Raw genomic sequence first — 21,598 nt, forward strand, 5'->3', positions numbered from 1 at the left:
TTTGAACCTGAGAACTCAGCTGGGGTAGGACAGGAGTCCTGAACTGTTCCTCCCAGCAACATCAGGCAACAGCTCAGAAACAAATTCTTCCAGGACTTTGGTGTTTGTTTTACCTTTTTCACAAGGTCTGATTTTTTATTTAGAAAGAATTCCAGCTGATTTGCTCAGACGAGGCTGGCAGACCAGACTTCCTGGTGTGAATTGTTGTTGTAAACATTGTTTCTGGGATTGTAGGTTGCTCCCAAATGCCAACACAGTTCAGTTTTTTAACGTGGATATGGTGAGGAGATAAGCTAAGTACAGGGAGCTGTATTTTAAAAAGCAATTAATTAGACAGTTGTAATGCCTTCACTTCTTCCTGGTGTTATATTTCTGCCTGTCAAATTAAATGTGGATACTTCTAACCATAGATTACACAGGGACTGTTCCTATTGGTTTGGTTTGGCTTGACTTGTCTGCATTTATCACTTTTTGATAGATGTATTATACACACAATGAAGCTTGCTAGGTATAGAATATTTAATACTCAAGTGGCTTCTTGCTGACTTGCAAACATGTCATCATTTGCCTTGGGTTACAAAATAGCCCTGAGCTTCACCATTTAGAAATTTGAGCAGACGATAGATGTTTAAATATCTCAAATAAATAAATAAATGCCTTCAGAATGAGGTGGAAAAGGCAGCCCACCAGGAAGAAAAGCCTGGGGGATAATAAAGGCAGCAGGAGAGGGTATAGACTCCCATGCTGTCAAGGACTCTCGTTTGCTTTCAGTTGTGAAAAATGCAAGTAAAATAGTTAACTGGAGAAAGCCCAAACCCATTGGAAATGTCAGCCAGTCTCGGTGTAACACATGAGCTGATTCTTTAGGAGCTGTTGTCGGTGAAAGGCAAAGAGGTCTTGGTGAGAGTCTTGTAGTTGCCAGACCATCTGTCAGTTACAATTTTATATAAATTTATCTTTTCCTTTTTTCTTTTTTTTTTCCTGATTTCTTATCTTTGGGGACTGAACACTGTTGTATCAGTGCAACACCTGCCTTAGGAGAAGGGCCCTGCCTGTTTCAACCAGAGAAATTTTGAAATGAGTAAAAATACCTGAGAAAGTACTATGTGCGTTTCATAACTCTGCAAAGTCCACCTCTTTCCACCAGAGCAAAGGCGTGCATGATCATCAAGCTCTTAATTAGGTGACCTGGTTTTAGCTGGGGCTAAACCACAACATTAGTTATTACAAATTTACACGTGGGGATCTGCACTGAGTCAAATCTTCCTTCCTTGCTGTCCAAGGGAGTGAGTGTCCTAAGGCCCGATGGGTCTTAGCCCAATGCAGGTGAGAGAGATGCTGAATATGGCTCAGTGCAAAGATGCGCAGCTGGCTCCAGCAAGGGTATGATGAATCTGGAGGCACGACTATTTGGATTGTTTCTGGCTTGGAAGAAGGGTTATAGCACTGGCACAGCTTTACTTTTTCCACTGTCCTGCCTGGTGTGTGTTGATCAGAAGCATCATTGTACTGGCTTAGTAATGGGCCAATCATTCAAAGCAACTCCAGCATCTTTGTATGATACTGCTTTTCTGTTTTGAGATGTTCTTAGGAGATTTTGATCTGGATGCATTAAATGAAATTGTGGTCTTTTTCAGAGCTTGACAATTTTCACGTATTCTTAGATCAGCATCTGATCAGGCCTAGGTCATCCAGCAGGACAATTTACTGCTTAATCACTGCTGGAAACTAGGCTTCTTATGTGAAGTCTATGAGGAGCAAACCCAGTTCCTAAGAAAGCCTGCACATCTGCCAGTTGCCATGTAAGAGAGGCCTGCCAGGTCTCGAGTGAGGTACAGGACAGGTTTGACAAATGGCTAGAAAGTTTTCTTGCCTGTGCCCTCTATTTTTACCCACTGCCTGTAGTTCTTCCTGGGTATCAAATTTACCCAACACAGAAACAGGCATTGGATTCGCTGGCTAAAATCCTTAGGCCCTACAGTGTCTAGCTGAGGACCTCACCAGACAGTCCTATGTCTAAACACAGTCATCGATATCTAGAAGAGCGATTTGATGACAAGATCTTGGAAGGGCTGATAAAGGTGGTCCATCAGCCCAGTCTTTAACTCTCTGAGGCCAGGAGGAGACAGAATAGCTGTAGCAGGCAGTATTCTCCTACATGCTGGGCTTCTGTCTGCTAGGACTTGTCTGGCACTATCATGCAAAAGACCAGACTAGTGAGCCACTAGTTCTGAGCCCCAGTGCTGCTGTTTTCCTGCATAGTCAAATCACTTGGGAAGGGAACATAGAGCTCTCTGAAAGAGAACAAGCCTTCCCCATCCTTTTTCTTGAACACATAGCTGTCAGCTCCCTCAGTGATGAGAGTTCTTTTTTTTTTAATTGTCATTCTTGGTGCTAAAGGCTTCCTCGGGCAGTACCAATGAAGTGGAGACAGCGATGGGTCTTGTCATCGGTCATGCCTACTCAGTGACTGCAATTCGGAAGCTGCGCCTTGGAGAAAGGCTCATACTCTCTTTTAAGGCGGAAAAGTTGTTCATGATCAGGCTGAGGAATCCCTGGGGAAAAAGAGAGTGGAATGGTGCCTGGAGTGACAAGTAAGTGCTGCACAAGGAATGAAACTCTGATTGGGGCCACCGGACGTTAAATGCATGGTTAAACACTGCAACACAGAATGTCAGTCTGCAGTACCCAGTGATGGCTGAACCATTATGCCATCTCCTCCCAGCATAGCATTCTCTGAGGAAATTAATACATCCTGGAGGAGCCAGGAGTTTATGGCTTTCTGGTCTTTAGTTTACTGTATACATCATTGTTCTGGCACACTGGAGCATGAGTAGAAGAATAGCCTACGATTAAGGCGATGAGTCAAGAACATGAGGTTTGTTTCCAGCTTCACCACTGAGTTTGTCTGTGACTCAGTTTCTCATCTGTAATTGCTAGCTGCTGGGGATAGTAGAAGTCTTTTATTCTTAGATAATTTAAGTGACTGGTGAGAAAAGCTGTAAAATTGCCACATTTGTGATTTCTTGAATTATTTTCTAATGAATTTTAATGTGGGACATGATCTTAGTAGGCACCCCTACAGAGACAGAAATGATTGCTGGAGGGGATATATTCCATCACTGGCAATTTACACATGAAAAACATTTAAGTAGGATATTACGGTTCAACACTGTGCTTACCAGCAACTGTTAGCATTTAATAATACAGTGTTCTTGCATTGCAGTATGCAACAACAGCTATCAACAACTTATCTTCCATACTTTAGCTAGCAAAAATCTATTGGTTTCAAAAAGTTCGGATCAGGTGAAATGCGAAGAATGTGAAGAAGAGCTACTGTGTCTTGTTTAACTTAAGCCATTGTGGTTCTCCTCTAGCCCTTGTCTTGGCACAGCTGCCACTCATTCCAGTGGAAGGACTGAGGAGGCTGAGGCTGGCCCATGGTTTTTGGCCTGACAGTATTAAATTAAGAATTTCCCAATAGGTTAAGAAAATGTTGCTTATGGGAAGCAACCTCCCTTCCCTCCTGCCAGCCACCTTCAACTTTATCCTCCAAGTACTTTTGGAAAGGGAGTGAGGAATTGTGTCTCTGTTTGTCTAATGTAACACATTAGAGAAGGGGCTTACGCTATCTTCTATCGTGTTGTCTGGTTTAAGTATCAGACTGCTTGCATTTAGGATCCTGTGCTGCCCTGCAGGCAGTGGAAAGAGGCAGGTGCCTGCTGAGGACAATGCAGAGCAAGTAAGTTATATGCTAATGCAGGCAGTGAAGTGTCTACGCAGTGTAGTGTTACTCTGAAAACTGGACAATAGGCTCATGCTGCGACAGTTCCTTCTCAAAAGCTCTCTGGGGAAATCTCAGACCTCGGGCCTGTTTTATTCAAGGAGATTGAAAGACAAAGAGAATACTCTGGTCTAAGTGAAGCGTTCAATAACCTCCTGAGGAGGAAAACCAGGTTTCTTTTGAAGGGCCTCTAGGGAATGGAGTCAATCTCACATGACCTTCCAAACTAGCTGTTTAAGCTTCTTAAGGGAGGGTGTGACAAAGAAAATCAATAAGGTTCTGCTCTAGTTGTGCCAATCTCTCATTCAACTCTTTCTCTTTTAGTAGCTTTCAAATCAGTTAATGTTTTAAAACTCCTCCTGTAAGCTCTGCACTTTCTTCCTTGAATATCATCTCTCCTTTCAGTACTCTGATGTTACCTTCACAACAAGGGACCATGAGAGAATTTTACTTGCAATTTTTTTCCCAGGTGAGAGAATTTATTAATCATCTTTGTTGTTCTCCCCCCTGCTTTTTTTTTTCCCTTTAGTTCTGAGGAGTGGAAGAAAGTCAGCAATTCAGAACGTAAGAGCTTGGGACTCACTCTTGAGAATGATGGAGAGTTCTGGTGAGTGGGAGTCATGTGAAGGGTTTGGAGACACTGGCTATACAGAGTAATTGTCATTAATTCTGCTATTTAACAGCTCTGAAAACAAATTCCCCAAATGGATAAGATTATCCAGTCCTGGCACAAGGTCTGTTTCTTTTAAATTCTCAAGGGATAACAAGAAAAAAAAGGATTAAAATCTAGCAGAACAAAATTAGTAGCTCTTAGTAAATATAAGTTTCAAACACCCCCAACATCTATTATCTATATTTAGGACATTCACTCAAAATCCAAGACAACACATGTGCTGGTTTACATGACAGAATGCCAAATATTGAACACACTGTCAATCCTGTTTACTGACTACTGTGCCTATCTGTAGGATTTCTAGGTCAACCATAGCTGAGGTATCTGTAAATACAATTGCAGCCAATGAATTTTGATATTTGTTGGTGTTTTCCAGCATGGGCACGAGAAGTATTCATTCTCTACAGAATTTTTAGAACTCTAATAATTTTGACTCTGCTTTAAAGCTTAGATACACCGAGGCAGTCCAGCAACTTCTTCAGTAGATCATCAGTATGTGTGGTAGGGCTCAGTATGAAAAGTCTTCTGTTTGCTTGACTTTGTCAGAACTGGCAACTGGAAGCCAGCTGTAGGGTTTAGTTCTGGCCTATTAATAAGCTAGGACATGATAGTAGTTCAGAGATACCAACCTGTTGGGGGAGGTGAATATTTTTTAACTGCTCTGTGGTCCAGTCTGTCACTTTTTAGCAGACGTAGTTATAGCATTGAGATGGTGCTAAATAAAAGTTATGTCCAGAGGACAGAGGTTTGAGTCATGCTCAGGGACAAATGTAACAATAAGGACTGTAATAATGAGGAGTGGATAGTGCTCTGGTTGCAGGAAATCTCTTTTGCCTTTGCAAAATATGTATTATCAAATCTAGCCTGGTAGATAAAACCTAGCCTTTAGGCTTAGGTACTGCAATGGAGCAAATCCAGAGCTGACCAAACACACTGAGATGATATTTCTCTAAATTAAGTTCTAAGTGTGATTGTGGCTTCACAAATATTTCCACATGGAGACCTTTCCAGTGAATCAGTTTGTCCTCTGGACAGCTGAGCAATGCCTCCTCTTAAATTACTGGAAGAATTTGTGTGTTATTTTGGCTCTTTGCGTGAGTATCACTGTTTATTTTTAAATAAACCATTACTTTCCTGGTGTTCCATGAAATAGGATGACGTTTGAGGACTGGTGTAAGAATTTCACTGACGTGGACATCTGCCGGGTTGTGAATACCTCCTACTTCAGTATCCACAAGACCTGGGAGAAGAAAATGATGCATGGGGCTTGGGCGAAGAATTCAGAGCCCCTGCTAAATCGTTCTGGTGGATGCTTTGATAACAGAGACACCTTCCTTCAGAATCCCCAGGTGGGAATCCCTGTATTCTGTGAGGTATTGATGTGTATCTACTTAGCTAGGGCTTCTGAAGTATTCACCCTATTTAAGAGTTGGCAGTGACTACGTGACAGAATTGTCATTGCCAGTGCCTGTCCTCTGGGATTATGCTGGTTCACTGCATGTTTCAGTGAGTTCTGTGAAATCTCTCAGAAGAGTTTAGATATTTGCTTAGGACTGATCATGTTCGGGGCTGATGAGTCAGACGCACCAGGATTAGTGAAGTCGTTCCTGGACTTCTTTCAGTTTCCTAGTTGTAGAAAGGCAGCAAGTCTGATTTTCTACTGACAGAACTCCATTCACTTTACACCCTTAAACAGCCTGAGGTCTTTGGTCCACTGTATTTAATTAGTATCCCTTTGCATTAATCTAAGATCCTGAAAGTATCTAGTCTCTTCCCCAAGCTCACCCTCTCATCAGCATTACAGAATTTTCCTTGTCTCATCTTACCTGGTAACTTTCAAGATATTCACGTTATCTGTTCATCCATTCTTACTCCATTTCTCACCTTCCTGCCCTTCTCAGTGTTGTATGTTTTCGTCCTCGCACATGCAAATTCAGGCATAAAACTTCCATTACTGTCAATGAGATCTGGGCACCTACTGCTTTAGTTACTACTTTGAAAATGGACCTTTCTGTTCTTTTATACTTCACCACATCCTTTAGATTAATTAAAGATGTTCTTGCGTCTGCTCCTCTGCCCTTGTATGGGAGGTTTCTGTCTGCAACCCTCCATTTTCATAGCAGGATATTGGAGAAGTGCAGCCTTTTGCTGTTCAGACTAGGAGCGAATCTCAAACTCCCAGCTCATACTGTCACACAGGTACAGATGGAGAAGCAGTTCTTCACTGCTCTGTCTTCTGTCAGTGCCTCATTTCCAGAGGGTGATTTTATTCAGCTATACCCCGTTTGATTCTGGACGTATTCCAAGTGCTTGTCTGGGTCTAATTTGTAAGTGTTTAGCTGCCACAGAACAAAATATACATGCCACGGTTGAGTGCAATGCCTGATGCAATGGAAGTTCTTTTTATTCTAGTTTTATCTCTAGGCTAGTTGATTAAAAGGCTCTTAATAGCAGCGCTGGAACACATTTATGTTAGCTTAGGGCCATTATAAATTACTGTGGCACATACTACCATAGTCTAGAGATAATCTCTCTCTCTTCTCCCTCAGTGAAATGCCTGACACTGAGGCCTCCTGCAAAGCTTATCTGTACAGAGAGGGATTGTGACACTTCCAGTCCCTTTAAAATAAGGGCATTTAGGCCAAGTATAAATGTATTCCTACAGCCACTTGCTGACTTCCGTTAGGACAGCTGAAATGTCATCAGATCAAAAATCGTCACAGTTGCATACCTCTCATCAGACCCAGAGCACTTTTGCACTCTCACAGTTGCCCTCCCACACCTCCATTTGCCCTGGACCACTCTAGGCTATCTGACAGGGTAACACTGCATATAGTTCAACAGGGACAAGAATTAAAATGTGCCTTACAAGGTGTTGCTGCATATTTATATCTTGCTTTTTAGAGTCTCTCTGCAGAGGCTCTTTACAACCCCTAGGACTCTTCAGGATCCTGTGCTTTCTCTGCCACAACGTTGATACAGCACACAAATAAGAATACAGAGAAGCATTGAATTTGCACCAAAAGCCAGCCAGCCCAGAATAGCAAGCGGTAGTTCTGTAGGAGGCCAATCTGGGCTGTAAATACCATGAACAACTAATGAAGCCCAGAGGCTTGGGAAAGTATTGATTCTCTTTCCAATACTGCTGTGCTTCAGCCAGCTGTGCTAGAGGTTGCTGTTTACTCCATGTGGGTGTGACACTGTCTGAGACAGTGAGGGTCAGGGATGAGAAATGGGATGGTGCCTTATTCTGCAGAGCTCTAACCACAGGGGGGTGAGAAGTCATTAAAGGGGATCGTTCCACAACAGTAACCAAGGCAATCTCAGTATCTACCTCAGAGCAAAGCTCCATGAGAATGTGCTCTTTAGCAGCTCTTGGAGGAGCAGGGAGGGGGAAATTGAACCACTGATGATATTCCTTTCCATGCTATCTCGGAGAATTTCAGCTTAAATCAGAACATGTGATGCACATAGTACCCAGCTGTGCACCGCTGCAGTTTTATGCATTTATTTGTTTGCTTCACATTGAAAGGTCTTTGAGTATGGAAGAATACAGTATCTGTCTAAACTTGGTATAGGTAGTGTCCCCTTCCCTTCCACTGGTTCTGACAGCTCAGATTTGCCCTCTGTTTGCACAAAAGAAACAAAATTTAAAGGAGTCTGTAAGAGTGAATGAATTTCATAGGTGTTTCTTTGTACGACAAAGAATTAAACAATCTGACCCTTTTTGCCTACTGAAAGGGTACATACTTGTGAACTGGTCTGATACTGATACTTAATAACATAAGTAATTCAAGCCTGATTTACTGAGATGGGAACTGCTGCCTAAACTTAAAATAATTTCCTTTGGTCTTAAACCCAAGTTGATTCAAGTTTACTTTAAACAGTTTGGATAAAATATTTGCATGTTAAAGATGCATGTTAAAGATGGAGTCCTTCTCAGCCCTTTTTACTGGGTATTCCTAAGACTTTCAGGAAAACTGGGAAAGTCAACCATTAGCATTCTTGTAATTCTTATATTAGATAGAAATTGTAGGTGTGGAGCAAAGTTGTGGAATTATTTTTTTTTTTTTAAACTAGGATTTGGAAGATTCCTTTATTTGCAGGTCCTATATAAAGATATTTGAAATTTACAGGCCCTGTTTAGATATTCAAGTTAAAAGAAGAATCCAAAAATTATCAAAGACCCCATCTGGAGTCTGTTGGTTTAATTTTTTTATCTCACTCCTGATTTACATATATCTAAATAAAACATAATCTGTTGTCTTTTGCTTTCAAGAGATGTTCTCTTCTGCTGCCTCAACAGTAAGACTGTCTTATGCTCTCCTTTGTGTCAATTACCTGTTTCGGTGTCTTTGATACTTTTGGTTTAAATATCCTTATTGTTAGCAGTAATTTTCATCTGTGAATTGCTGTGAATGTCTGTTTTATGGAGAACTCTCCTCCCACCCCCAAATGTATTTTCATTTGCCTCCTTTGTATGCAGGTATTTCTTTGGAGATGGCTTTATCCTCAGTATCCTAAGGCATTTCTAACAGCTTACCCTCTTCTCTCTTGTACTAGTATGTCTTTGATGTTAAGAAGACTGAGGACAAAGTGTTGGTTTCATTGCAACAGGAGGATCGCCGCAAATACAAGAAAGAAGGGAAGGGAGACAGCATCCCTATTGGCTTTGAAATATTCAAGGTAGGCAGCCATCTGCACTCCTGGTTCAGAGTTTGTTCAGCAGTCCTACTTCATCCTGGCAATGAGATCTCTGGCAGATAGAGGCATGATTATCATGGTGGGATCTGGCTGTCCTCTCAACATGAGCTTTGCGTGTGTACTGCACTTACTTAGTCACCAGAGCTGACATTAGACACACTATTTGAACTAAATTTAATTTAGTTCAATTCAAATTCTATTTGAACTAAAGGATCATAAGTCATTTTTCCCATTGCAAAAGAATTTTAAGTGTTTTTCCTACCCCAACCTTTGAAGAGAAAGACAAAAAAATATTAATGCTTAAAACATGGAGGTTTGGGGTTTTTTTCTCCTTCTCACTGGAGGCTCCTACCTCCATTTCATCAGCAAATACAGCCAAGTGAGTTTGAAAAGTCTGCACTTTTTCTTTTGCCACTTACAAAAAAGTCAAGAGCATTTTCAAAAGCTGGGGTAGTGAGGAGGAAATGAGCATATGTGAAAAGAAACCAAAGGGATCCCAGACAGTAATTTTGCCCACTCCCAGGGCAAATTGAGTGGAATGAAAACATACGAACTCAAAGAAGGAGGAAAGCAAGAGAAACAGCAATGCATCTGCTTTTTCACTGAGGATCAGGATTATTTTATCATCTGTTGCTATAGCTAGTGGGACTACACTGAGTCTATGGCCCTACCCTGAAAAACAGTCAGTTTTTAACAGTCAGTTAGAGCTGCTGACATCTGCATCATACCTATTCATTTGACAATCACCTGTTAACCACATATATTGAAAAGTGTCATTATAGAAAGTAGTATAATTTACCTTGCCCTGTTCCTGCCTGTATATCTAATTTGGAAAAGCTTGGAAAAGAAAATCACACCTTTGGAAAAGTATCAGTGGTCTATCTTTATTTCTGTTCAATAATTTTTCTATTTCAGAAGCGTTCTAACCCACCAGGCTCATTATCGTGACTAAAGGCCTTTGGAAGACCGTGGCCTAAATTATCTGAAGACAATCAAACTACCAGGAAAAAACATGTAGGGCTGTCTTTGCCCCCAGGAGCTGCTTAAGAAATAGGTTGATATTTTAACTGTGTTGTGGCAGATGTCAGTTCCCTGAAGAGGATGTTAATAGTTAAGCACAGCTTCAAGGCTTAGAACATAACAGAAATGGTTATTCTGTGGCTTTTGTATTCAGGAAAGGGCAATGAAAATACAGCTGTGTGCATCTGGATTGAGAGCCTGCTATGTGAGACAGGAATCCTCTCTCTACATGCTAGAGAAAAAAGCAGATGAATCTCAGCCCCATCCAAGATGGCAATGTAGCTCAACAGGTGGAGTCCTTGGAGTGCGCATGCATCTCTGGAAGTACTGAAAACTCTGCAGTAGCATTATGTCTCTTAGTGGATATGTGTCTTTGCCAGCCCCAAACTTTCACCTTCACTTAGGTGTATACGTGTATATACCAATGCAGTGAAGTGCAGAACAGCACTCCTTGGAAGCCTGTGTGGGCTAGTGCTTGGAGCACTGGGTTGCCCGTCAGGACTATCTTTGCCACAGCTTCAGTGGGTGAAAAACCATTGGCCAAACCATTTGCCTTTATTGTACGTTGTCTTTTCTGCTTGTGAAAGGCTGTGATGTGCAGGAAAAATTCTGCCTGTTCGCTCTGGTATCCCTCCTTGCATTAATCCCTATACTGCTTTGTGGCTGTAGGTGGAGGATAACAGAAGCTATCGACTACACAAGCTGACTGTGCAGGAGAGAGTGGCCACATCTCTGTACATCAACACACGCACTGTGTTCTTGAAGAGGATCCTTAAGCAAGGCCGCTACATCCTTATCCCAACTACATATCATCCTGGCATCATTACAAAGTTTATCTTGAGACTCTTCACAGATGTGCCATCAAAACTCAGGTACGTTGCGCTCACAGCTATGTGAGGTCTTCCCTTGCCCACATTGGCTGCGCCTCCTTGGAGGCACCTTGCCTGCTTGCCCTCAAATATCCCTGACTCACTAGCTCATATCACTCCACAACCAGGCCCTTGAGATGGTCAGGGTCACCTCCAAGAATCTCGAGATGGCTCACTGGGATTTGTGCGTGGTCAGGACATTTTTACTTAGGAACCTAGTCGACAATTCAATTCTTTTGACCTTTTAGTTTGTCTTTTGTAGTTGCCTCCAGTTCTAGGTCAGAACACTAAGCACTGGTGCTTGCAGTGACAGTTGATGCTGTTTATTTCTTTGACCATCTCCTTTGAAACCAGTGGTTGTCTGCGAGGGCAAAACTACTGTTTCATGAAATCAGGCCTACTGAATTTTTTCTTGCTTTGATACTATTTTCCATTAATTTGAAGTTGTGGGGTTTTTTTCCTGCCACTTTTGCTGCCATGCAAAAGATGACACAAATTTGGTTTACTTTGTTTTGCTCTGTTTTTATTTCTTAAGTCTGTCATTTCTGTACCACAAACTTCCAAAATGGTAGATAAGGAAAGAGTACAAATCTCATGTTCTGAAAATGCCAAATTTCTACAACTATTGATAATTTGCTTGACATTTGTTGCTTCAATTGCTTTTCTGTGATTTTTCAGGGAGCTGAAGGCAGATAAGCCTAAAATGACATGTTGGAGTCTTCTTTGTGGCTATCCACGCAGAGTCACCCAAATCAAAATTCACTCTGCAGAGGGTTTACAGAAGCAAGACAGATCAGGCGGTAAGTGTAAAGCGAGCCTGGAAGAGTGGAAAGGGCTGCTTCAGTCCTCTAAAGATGATCTGAGTTGACATGTAAGCACTCGGAAATTATCCAAAAAACCTGAAGATTTATGGGATTTTTTTTTTTTCCCAGCACATTGTAAATTCTACTTAAAAGGTGAGATCAGATGAATAAGATGATGTAAAACAGCAAGAGTTACGAGTCATCTGTGCTGGTCCAGTTAGGCAGTAATAGCCAGACCCTCTGAGAAGTTTTCCTGTGGGGATTAGTAAGAAATTCACCTTTCAGGGTTATGTGTTTTCTAAATGGAAAATGTCCAGGGAGACAGCTGAATCGCATTGACTTATGTAGTGTATTACACTTACCTCAGCAATGTCATTCACGGCCTTCAGAGCACCTTGTCCTTCATTACCACAAGCTTAACAGCCCTTCAGGGAGGAAATTATGGTTTTCAAACAACGATTTTCAGCTGGGTAAGCTCGGACAGGGAGAATTTAAATGACTTGTACAAGACCGTGTATCTACGTGTCAAAGGAAGTGTCCTTCAGGACACTAAAATGTCTTTCTGGCACCTGATGTTGACAGCTAATTAGGAGACTTGTCCAGTTGTCATTTGCTTCCTCATTTTCTACTCCTACTCTCCATCTGTCGGCCTTCATTTTCCATGACCAGTGCAACAGGAAAAGATAGATGCATCCAGCACTGAGTGGTTGGGAGGGAGAAAGCAAAGGAGCAGAGATACTATGGTGAAATTGGAACAGGAAACTAAAGAGGTTCCTGAAACATCTGCTGTGTTTGCTCCAGATAACTCTTCAGCTCTCTTCAGTGTTAGATGTGGGGATTAGTTGCATTAAGTTCTTGTGGAGAGAAGGCATTAGACTTAGACCTGTAGTACAGTTAATCTTCAGTCTCACAAAGAGCTGTAAAATTTCTCCCACCAGCTGGCTACAATTTTATTCCAGTACCCTTTTCATAGTTATTCCTGGCATCCACTGAGTAATGACTGAATGTACTTTTCACTGTGAAAGCCTCTTTCTGTTAAGTCTGGTTGTCTCTTCAGGGGACAGGAATGTTGGAGGGAAGAGATATAGAAAACTGATTCCATTCATTTTTCTTGGTACTTTTCTAGAAAAACAGAAGCCACAAACACCTCAGTCAAACAAGCGGTATGGCTCCACGTCCTCAGCAAGTCAGGATGGATGAGTGAGGCTGAAGGAGCTATATGTGACAGGAATAGCAGAGCAGTGCATTGAAAAGGGGCAGTATGTTCTTGTTCTTGCCCTATGAAGGACATTTCCATTTTTAAGGGTGTTTTTTTTGCTTTTAGAATTCCTTAAACAATTTTCTCCAACATTCCCTGTAGTAAAGCAATAAAAGCCAATTCTCCACCCTTAGCATTTCACAATCCTTAGCACAATTACAGCCTTGACAAAATCATTAAAAAAATTGCCTGCAACTGCCAAAGGTTCAGCTTCAGAGAGCGTTGTTGGATTTGGTGCATTGTGACCCTCAGGAATACACAAACAGGACTTACAAGCAATGTGTAATAGATACTCTTAACTACAGCATAGCCCAAATACCTTTAGGACTCAGTGCCACCACAAATGGTCAGGTTGAGTTGAAGCATCTTCTTGCACTTTGATTTCAGCATCCAGTGTTGGGCTGATGATTATCCTGGCAGAACTGAAAAGGTAACCTATTGTGGAAAGAACTGTCGATAGGAAATGAACTCACAGATTTTCTGTTTAAACCTAAGCAAAACTTCTGCTTGATTATTTTATCTGCTGAAAAAATGCAGAATTGGGTCAAGTGATACTATTTGTGAATTAGTATTGAATTCATCAAGTGGCTGAAAAAAGTCAGTCTACCATTGTCAATTTTTTTCTGAAGTGTTTCCCTTTTCCTGTGTGAAACAATGTACCATTTTTAAATTCATCAAAAACATAAGGGAATTTGAATGCAAAGCCTAAATGAATCTTATTGTTTGACTTTGAATAAATTTTCACCAAAACGTTAAAATATTTTCCTTTTGTATCAACATAAAACTTTCAGTAAAAGCTTTTGTCTTTTTTCAGCCTGTAGCTCCAAATCTCATCCATTCAGGGGCTGTTGAGGGAGAGCTGAGAGCTGAGTTACTTCAGTAGCTTCCCCAATATCTTGAATTCTGCCGTGAAATCCCTGTTTGAATCTTTCTTTATTAGCCTTTTTTTCCTGTAAGTATCTCCAACTCACAGAGTACATTCATAGACTGTCTTGCAGAATGCCACATCTTCTAGCAGCTTCAGAGAAATGAAATAGGGAGAGTGTGTAAATTAAAAAAAAAAGCCAAATGTGCACTGCTGACATTTGTGCTACACAATAAAATCAAGCTGTGCAATGACAAGGGTAACGCCCATAGCTGGCACTGTGCCTTCTAAAGGGCACCTTGCTGGGAAATTTGGCAAAGCTCCTGATTGATACTAGAGTCCACTTTTGGTAACATAAAAAGCTGGGTATGGTACATGCTCCTCACATTTGGGTTTTGGGTTTTTTTTGGTAGATTAGGAGTGGATGTAGAAATTCCTTGAAGCACACTGGCTGGATTGTAAATTTACACTAGAAAGTAATGTATCCAGGAACATTAAATATCCCATATTCTAAGATTGCTTCCTAATACCGCCACAAAAGAATACAACTCCTTGTCATCTCTCGTCTTCTCTCTGGCTTCTCTGGGCCCACACCTGGACCCTTATCCCATGCTTATTTGAAGGAGAAATAGCAGCCAGGCATTTGAAAAAGACCAGCTTTCTCAGAAATGAGTTCAGACCTCAAAGGCATGTGGGCGGTTACCGAAATACCAGCCTTAGCTGCTGCTCCTGGAGCATTTCCTGATGTGAACTAGACTTAAAAGTCAACAGCAGCCTCCAGTCTAATCAATACTGTGAGGTGAGCGAAGAGGCCACATAGCAATTGCCACTGGGATTGACAAGTAGAGGTTTCCTTTCAGGTTAGGCACAATCAATATGTTTATTCAAGTGGAAAATAGGTAGATTAAGTGGTTGTGTTTGCCTGCTGCTAAGAGGACCTCACACAAAGGTTACTCATTTTCTGGTGTGAAGGTTGATGGCAACTTGTTTCTTTGTGAGCTGCTGTGTCTGATTAGCCCCACTGCATTTCACAAGGGTTTCCTGACTTCTTCACCTTCTGATCTGCAGCATCTCAGCTCTCAAGATGCTTTTTTTCTTATGCTCAGTCTCTGTCACCTGTCAGCTGTATTCCACCTTGCCCAGCCACCTGCCTGGTTTGTCACTACCATCCCTTTGCATAGAGAGAAGACAAAACTTCATGATAATGGAGGAGATTTTGTTTCATTCTGAAGCTTCTGAGAACTGAGACGTAGCATTACACCTCTGTGACAAACTATCTCTATACTCTGACACCGGGGTATGCAGTTGTGGAAGGTAAGAGCAGCCTCAACAGAGATACTGGTTTTTTTAATATAACTTGGGTAGAGGGATTTCAGACTTGGATGTGCTGTTCTTCACATAAGCCCATCACTGTCATCTGAGTTGTGCTTAGCACAAATTTTTGAGCAACTACTTAAACAAAACTGGAAGAGAATGAACATTGCATAGCAAGTGCACAGCTGGCCTCGTTCACGAGCTGGTTGTCATCAGAACCCTGCTCCCTGCCAGAGGAAGGTTGTTTAATCTCTATTTTAAATGTTCATTGTAAAGACCCTCCTTGCTGCTGTCTTTGATCCATTGTCCTGGCTGGAAAAAATAATGGATGGTTTGCTGTTGTCAAGAATAGTGGATGAATCTAGTTGCCCAGACTCAATTCTGGATGCATATAGGCTGCTTCTCTTGGAAGTACCTCTCTCTGAGTTAGCTTGTTCTGAAGTTAATCCAGCTATCTGTGAGCCAAGCACAGTGGCAGATTTGGAAGAAGATGAGGAAGCGCTGTCTGCTTGGAGATTCTCTGTCTCTCATTCCCAAGTCTGTTTTAAAAATTGCTCTTGCTACTGTCTGTTACACTCTTTCCCCAAGAGCTTATCTTTGAGAACAAATCACCTTTTGCATTTTTAAGTCATCCCACTGAAATTCCACGTTGAATTCGCATGTTTAATTGCCTTTCACCTCTTCTTTTCTAAACTAGGTATTGTGATCCCTCGTATGCAGCATACCTGGTAAGCAGGGTATCTGGTACTTTAATGGCAGTTGCCTTGGGAGCAGTCTGAGAAACAGGGAAGGAGAAAGCAAAAAGCTGCTGGTAAATACCCAGTCAAAGCACAAGAAAGGAAGCAGAGAGAAAATGGAGCAGAGATGGAGGGAGGATTTACTGAAGCCAGTGGAAAAGACTCCCTTTTATTATCTGTATTGCAGGAGAAGCTAAGGGGTATCACATGAGCAAAGACTCAACTGCAAAAGGCAAAACAACGTGTTGTAATTCCCAGGGCAGTGCTTGTGCCTCAGCACTGTGTCTGCTCTGTTTGGCCCATGTCTTTTTCCAGTGACAGAGTTTGTCATAGCTCACTGTATACCAGTAAGGGTGGTCTAGCTGGAGGAGAGTGGGAATGTCTCAGAACTTTTTCTCAAGAACATGTTCTAGAAAGCCTTTTCTGTTTGGTACAGTGCTGAAGGATGTGGATGTTAGATCCTCAGTCCAATTCTCAAAAAAAATTAGCCGTAGACTACTGCGCATAGATTTCTTTAAGCCTTAGAAATGTCATTACTGTTCAACTGTTTCTGGCATTTACAGGTTTCAACTTTCCTTTGCACTGTTCTTTCGTACAACTTCCTAATACAGCAGCATGGCCATAGGACTGAGATGAAACAGCTGTTTATACACAGTATGGTGTCCAAGGCATAGCTTGAGTCCTTTGTGTCCCTGAGAACTGAACCCTGTCCTCCTGCTGCTGCCAGAGCAGTTAGCAGAGTAGCAGCTCCAGTTTTTTTCATTCCCAGCTCATGGCAAATACTAGGATGTTGCTTTTCCACATTAGTAGCCTCTTCTGCATTGTCTTTGTACTGTAAATAAACCAGGCCCAGAGCTGCAAAGAACTGGGCCAACTGTGGCTGAGAATGACCCTTGTCTCATCCCAAATGTGCAGCTCTCCCATTTCTTTCTTTCGTTCTGGAATTGGAGCCAGTCCTCCTAATATAACTGACCATTCAGCAATGCCATCATGAGGTCGTGCTGTGCAGGTACCTTTCATGTTCCTCTACCTCCCTCCTCTCTTCTGCCTCTTTCTGAGAATTTGAATCTGTTTCTTTCAGATGTTAGCTTTCCTTTTCCGTGCACTTAGCAAGTCCCTTCATTAACAGCTCCCAGTCCAGCAGATATGCCTGTTACCTCTTTAAGCTCTGTGTCCTTTCCCCACCCCTTCTTATGCCCTTTATCTCTTAATTACTGTTAATGATCAGATGTTGTTTGTTCTTTGCCTGCGGCCAAAGTAGTTGACACCATTTCATGCAAGACCCCATTTTACTCAGATCCATTTTCCAAATCTCTTTGCAAAGGGGGGAGCTTTTCCATCACTGATTACACAGCGTGGTGCCGCCCCATGCCCCAGAGCTAAATCCACACATTCAGTGACACAGAAAGTAATTGCCTATCGGAAAAGCCAACACACTGCTACCTGCTATAGCAAGTGTGAGATGTTGTCAGGGTAACAGGCCTGTCTCATCTCTGGCCAGGTGTAATCGCAGTGCAGCATATGGAAAAATCTGTTTCTTTCTCCAAAATGGAAGCAGCTCTTTCTGTTTTGGACGTAGCTGTTACGTGGTTTGTATGTGTGACGTGTTGGTATCCATTCCTGCATGTGAGTGATGTGCTTGAGGAAGATCATCCTGGGTATGAACTGGTAAAAAACAAAAGCTGCCTTAAAATTATGCTGCCTTATGGCTGTCGTTCCAGTGGCGGCATTTTCAAGTAGATAATGATGAAATGTGTGTAAGAAATGATCACAGGTCTGACTTACACACATTCAGTGGGTTTATTTAAAATCCATATCTAAAAAGTAGGAAGGTGTGTAAAAACAGATATGCTGTCATTAACAATAGGAATACACAGAAATAGTTGTGTTGAAATACAAAAAAAGGTAGTCCCTGTGTTTAATTAAAAATTAATTGGAAAGTGGAACAGTGCATTCTGTTTGACAGGTGTTCCAAATGGGTTCTTGCTCCCTATAGGAATGGAAAGAAAATATCAACATTTATAATAAAGTAAAAACATCCAGTGTAAAAACAACAAAGCATTTCTAGAATAATCTCAGTGGGTTACATATAATTAAAGTGTAATTTATAACATTTACTAGGACCTATAACAGATACAAACATGTTCTGATAACATGAAATTTAAAATTACATTGATCCAAATGATAGAACCGAAGAAATTGTCTCAGGTTCATGGCAGTGAGATGAGAAACTGGGGAGGATTTGCTTTGACAGTTTCCCACAGAAAACTTTGTTGAAACCAGTGCACTCCTACAAAATGTTTTTGCATTTTGACAATATTTTACTTTCTGGGAGAGATAACTGCTTCTTGAAAACGACTCCTAACACTAATATCAGAATATAATGGACAGCACTTTGAAGCTAGGCAGTCTAATGCTGGGCACTGAGATGTGCATTCACTGATCTAAAAGCAGTTCTGTGCAGTTCCTGTCCTTGATGTCCATAGGAATTGTGGATGATGAACAGTTTTTACCTTCCATTTTGGCCCAGACTGCATATGCACAGATGCATTTTGGCTCTCGCATCTAGAGCGGTGTCGGGGAACTTAGAGTGTCACTTTGAAGACTGTCTGTTAGATGAGCCAGGAGGATGCATAGCAAAGGAAGGTGGAAAAATCGCAATCCCAGTTTAGGAGTGAGCTGGTTTCACAGCAAATGGCATTTGATTTCCAGTTCTGAGCATCCAGTTGTTACAAGAATAAGGTATTTCACCTCTGCCGGTGATGGGCAGCTAGCAGTGGATGAGTGCTCTGGTGCCCTGTTCTGTGCTCAGCAGCAGTGGTGCTGCCAGGCACAGGAGGGGATTGCTTCTGCTGGGTTTCTGGGCAGGTCTCAGCCACCATTCTGTGTCCTAAGAGTTGTGCTGCTGATTGTGTTTTAGGAGCAGATCCCTATGTGCTTATCAAGTGTGAGAACCAAAATGTGCGCTCCTCTGTGCAACATGATACGACCAGTGCCACCTTTGACACACAAGTGATTTTCTACAGGAAGAACATCGACAGTCCTATCGTTGTCCAGGTGAGATAAGCCACACAGCATGGGCTGCTGAAGGCGGGTAAGAGAGCACAACAGCATCACTGGCCTTGATGTGTGCTAACTGTTCATATGACTGATACCCAGCATAGGAGTGTGAGAACCTCTGCTCCCCTTACTGGGCTATGCTTGGAGCTATTCAGCTGCTCTACCGATTCTTTAGTCTAGGTCTCTTCCATAAAACAGCAACTGAGGACACTTAGGGATCAGAAGGCGTATTTCATTCCAAGGCTTTGAAGGAATTCACAGAATTACCTTTTGCCTCATTTGGTACCTGATGAAACAGAGACAAAGAAAAGCCAAGTGTTGTCCAGAGTCAGTGTTTGAAATAAAACCAAAGCGAAGGCTGCTACTAAGAAGTCTTTTTACCTTGAGTTCTAGTCGTGTGGGGAACTAGACCACACTGTTAACCTCAGCACTAGCTGGAGAAACAGAGCTTGGTATTTAGATGAGGCAGTCCAGGAAAACTTCGCAAGTGGAACAGCATTTCATTTTGACACACACAGTTGTTTAGTATTGGACAAATACTAAGAACTATGTCGTCTTCATTGGTGTAGGGTGATCTCATGATGAATCTGTGAGTCGATCTGCTGTGGCACATAAGTGCCAGAAATTGAAATAGCTTTATAGCAGTGCATTGCAAGAAGAGATAAACTTCTGACTTTCACTGCCTAATGCAGTACTGGTGCGTAGTACTCCTGTACTCCTCTGAACCAATAGGTATATTCTACAAATACTATAAATAGAAGGAGGATGATAGCACTGTTATCCCCCAAACCACAGACTGTAGTTACGGATTAGAGGGAACTGATACGATAGCTGATGGAACATGGTCTGTGTTCTTGGCATGCGCAGGATTGCCTAATCCTTAGTAAAGACTTGATTTACACATGGGACCTTACCCCGTCTCCTCTACAGTCTGCAGCTGAAACACTTTTTTTCCAGGATAACTGAAAGTTAGATACTAATGAACTTCACAGACTACACAAAGACTGGCATGTGCGACTAGCCGCAAAAGCCACTATTAACACCATTTCAGTTGCTGCTTACGATATGCCCAACCCCATCCTGACAGTGACAAAGAACATGTCCATCTCCAAAACCACTGCTGTCCCCTGCTGTAGCAGTGTGGACCTGGCTCTAACACAGTCGGAGGAAAAGCACTGCAGAGGTGAGCACAAGCAGGCAGAGTGACACAGACAGGCTGATTGCATGTAGGTTTTTACTGCTGATGAGCTCAAACAGGTAATTTTTATACCTCTTCTAGGCAGGCTGTGACCTAGAAAGCAAAAAGCTGCATTTAGCTCCTTATTTGCATAGTGTATGTAAATAAATGAGCATGCAAATCCAGAATCTCCCACAGGCTCTCTAGGCAATTAGCTAAATTTAGATGTTCGCCCCCTCCTCACTGCTTTCTCAAGGGGTTAATGGGGGTGACCCTCCTCCTGCACAACCCTTTCAGGTGGAGTGTGAGAGAAGCACTGCTTCAGCTGGGTTTATTTCTGTCCCTAGATCTGGAACAGCAACATATTCTGTGACCAGTTCCTTGGACAGGCGGTGCTGGCAGCTTCACCCAGTGACCCCAGAGAACAGCAGACTCTGCAGCTCCGAGGGAAAGGCAGCCGAGAAGTAGCCGAGGTGCCAGGTCACATCACCATCACGGTTTTTTCCAGCGATGACCTCGTGGAGCTATGAACACCAAAGCCCCGCAGAACCAGACAGAGCTGTCACCTCGCAGCAGGGGAGCTTGTCTGTGCTTTCTGTGTGAATGACTCGGGAGCAAAGGTTGCACATATTCATAATCACTTTAAAAAGAAAAAGCCCTCTAACTCTCCACATTATCATGGATAATGGGGAGGGAGGCTTTTAAAGAGGGGAAAAATACATATTTATACATATATATGTTCATGATACAGCAAATACAGTAGAACTAAACATTAGCAGATAAGTTCATTAAGATGTGACCATCTTCCCCAGCAGCATCTTTCAGGAGCTCTCGGCACATAAGCTGGAAGCACACATGACTGTTGTCACAGGTTCTCAGAGCATCGTCATCTGTTCTCAGCAGTGGGACTGGATGCAGGCAGGAAAGGCTGCATCGCCATGGTCACGTACCAGCAGGTTGGTGGGGTGCCAAGCACAAGGTGGACTCGCATGGCTCAGTCCTTGTTCACTGCCAGGCTGTATTTGGGAGGGGGAATTTTTTTTAAGCTTTGATTGGAATTTTTTTCCACGTATAGACATATATAATTCTTGATTAATTTCATTGTTATTGCTACAGATAAGATGTTTCTGTTCATTGGCAAGAATGTCATTACTCAAGGAGTTCAGTCATAGGTCATAGTCTTAAGACCAGGCATGCTAGGGCAACATTAAAATAGAAGGGCAGGTCTTGCAGTGCCTGGCTGAAAACCACAGCAAGTAAGAGCTTTGCGCACATAAACGTTCTCAGATTAACTTTCTCATTCTTCTATTCTCCACCTCAGGCTGACGGTTCAC

General features: G+C 42.2%; 1 protein-coding gene across 1 annotated transcript in view; it reads left to right on the forward strand.

Annotated features, from left to right (window-relative positions):
* CAPN6 (calpain 6) overlaps positions 1-20,794 on the forward strand; it is a gene marked incomplete at its 3' end in the record, with an annotated part of 56,190 nt that extends 35,396 nt beyond the window's left edge. The window contains exons 5-12 of the mRNA XM_082003970.1: positions 2,401-2,594; positions 4,314-4,391; positions 5,611-5,806; positions 9,021-9,143; positions 10,851-11,053; positions 11,729-11,850; positions 18,948-19,084; positions 20,612-20,794. Of these exons, the coding sequence (XP_081860096.1) occupies positions 2,401-2,594; positions 4,314-4,391; positions 5,611-5,806; positions 9,021-9,143; positions 10,851-11,053; positions 11,729-11,850; positions 18,948-19,084; positions 20,612-20,794 (1,236 nt within the window). The remainder of the gene's footprint in view (positions 1-2,400; positions 2,595-4,313; positions 4,392-5,610; positions 5,807-9,020; positions 9,144-10,850; positions 11,054-11,728; positions 11,851-18,947; positions 19,085-20,611) is intronic.
* Positions 20,795-21,598: the final 804 nt, after the last annotated feature.

This window comes from Phaethon aethereus (assembly GCF_964289735.1).
Source record: "Phaethon aethereus genome assembly, chromosome: 10".
NCBI lineage: Eukaryota > Metazoa > Chordata > Aves > Phaethontiformes > Phaethontidae > Phaethon > Phaethon aethereus.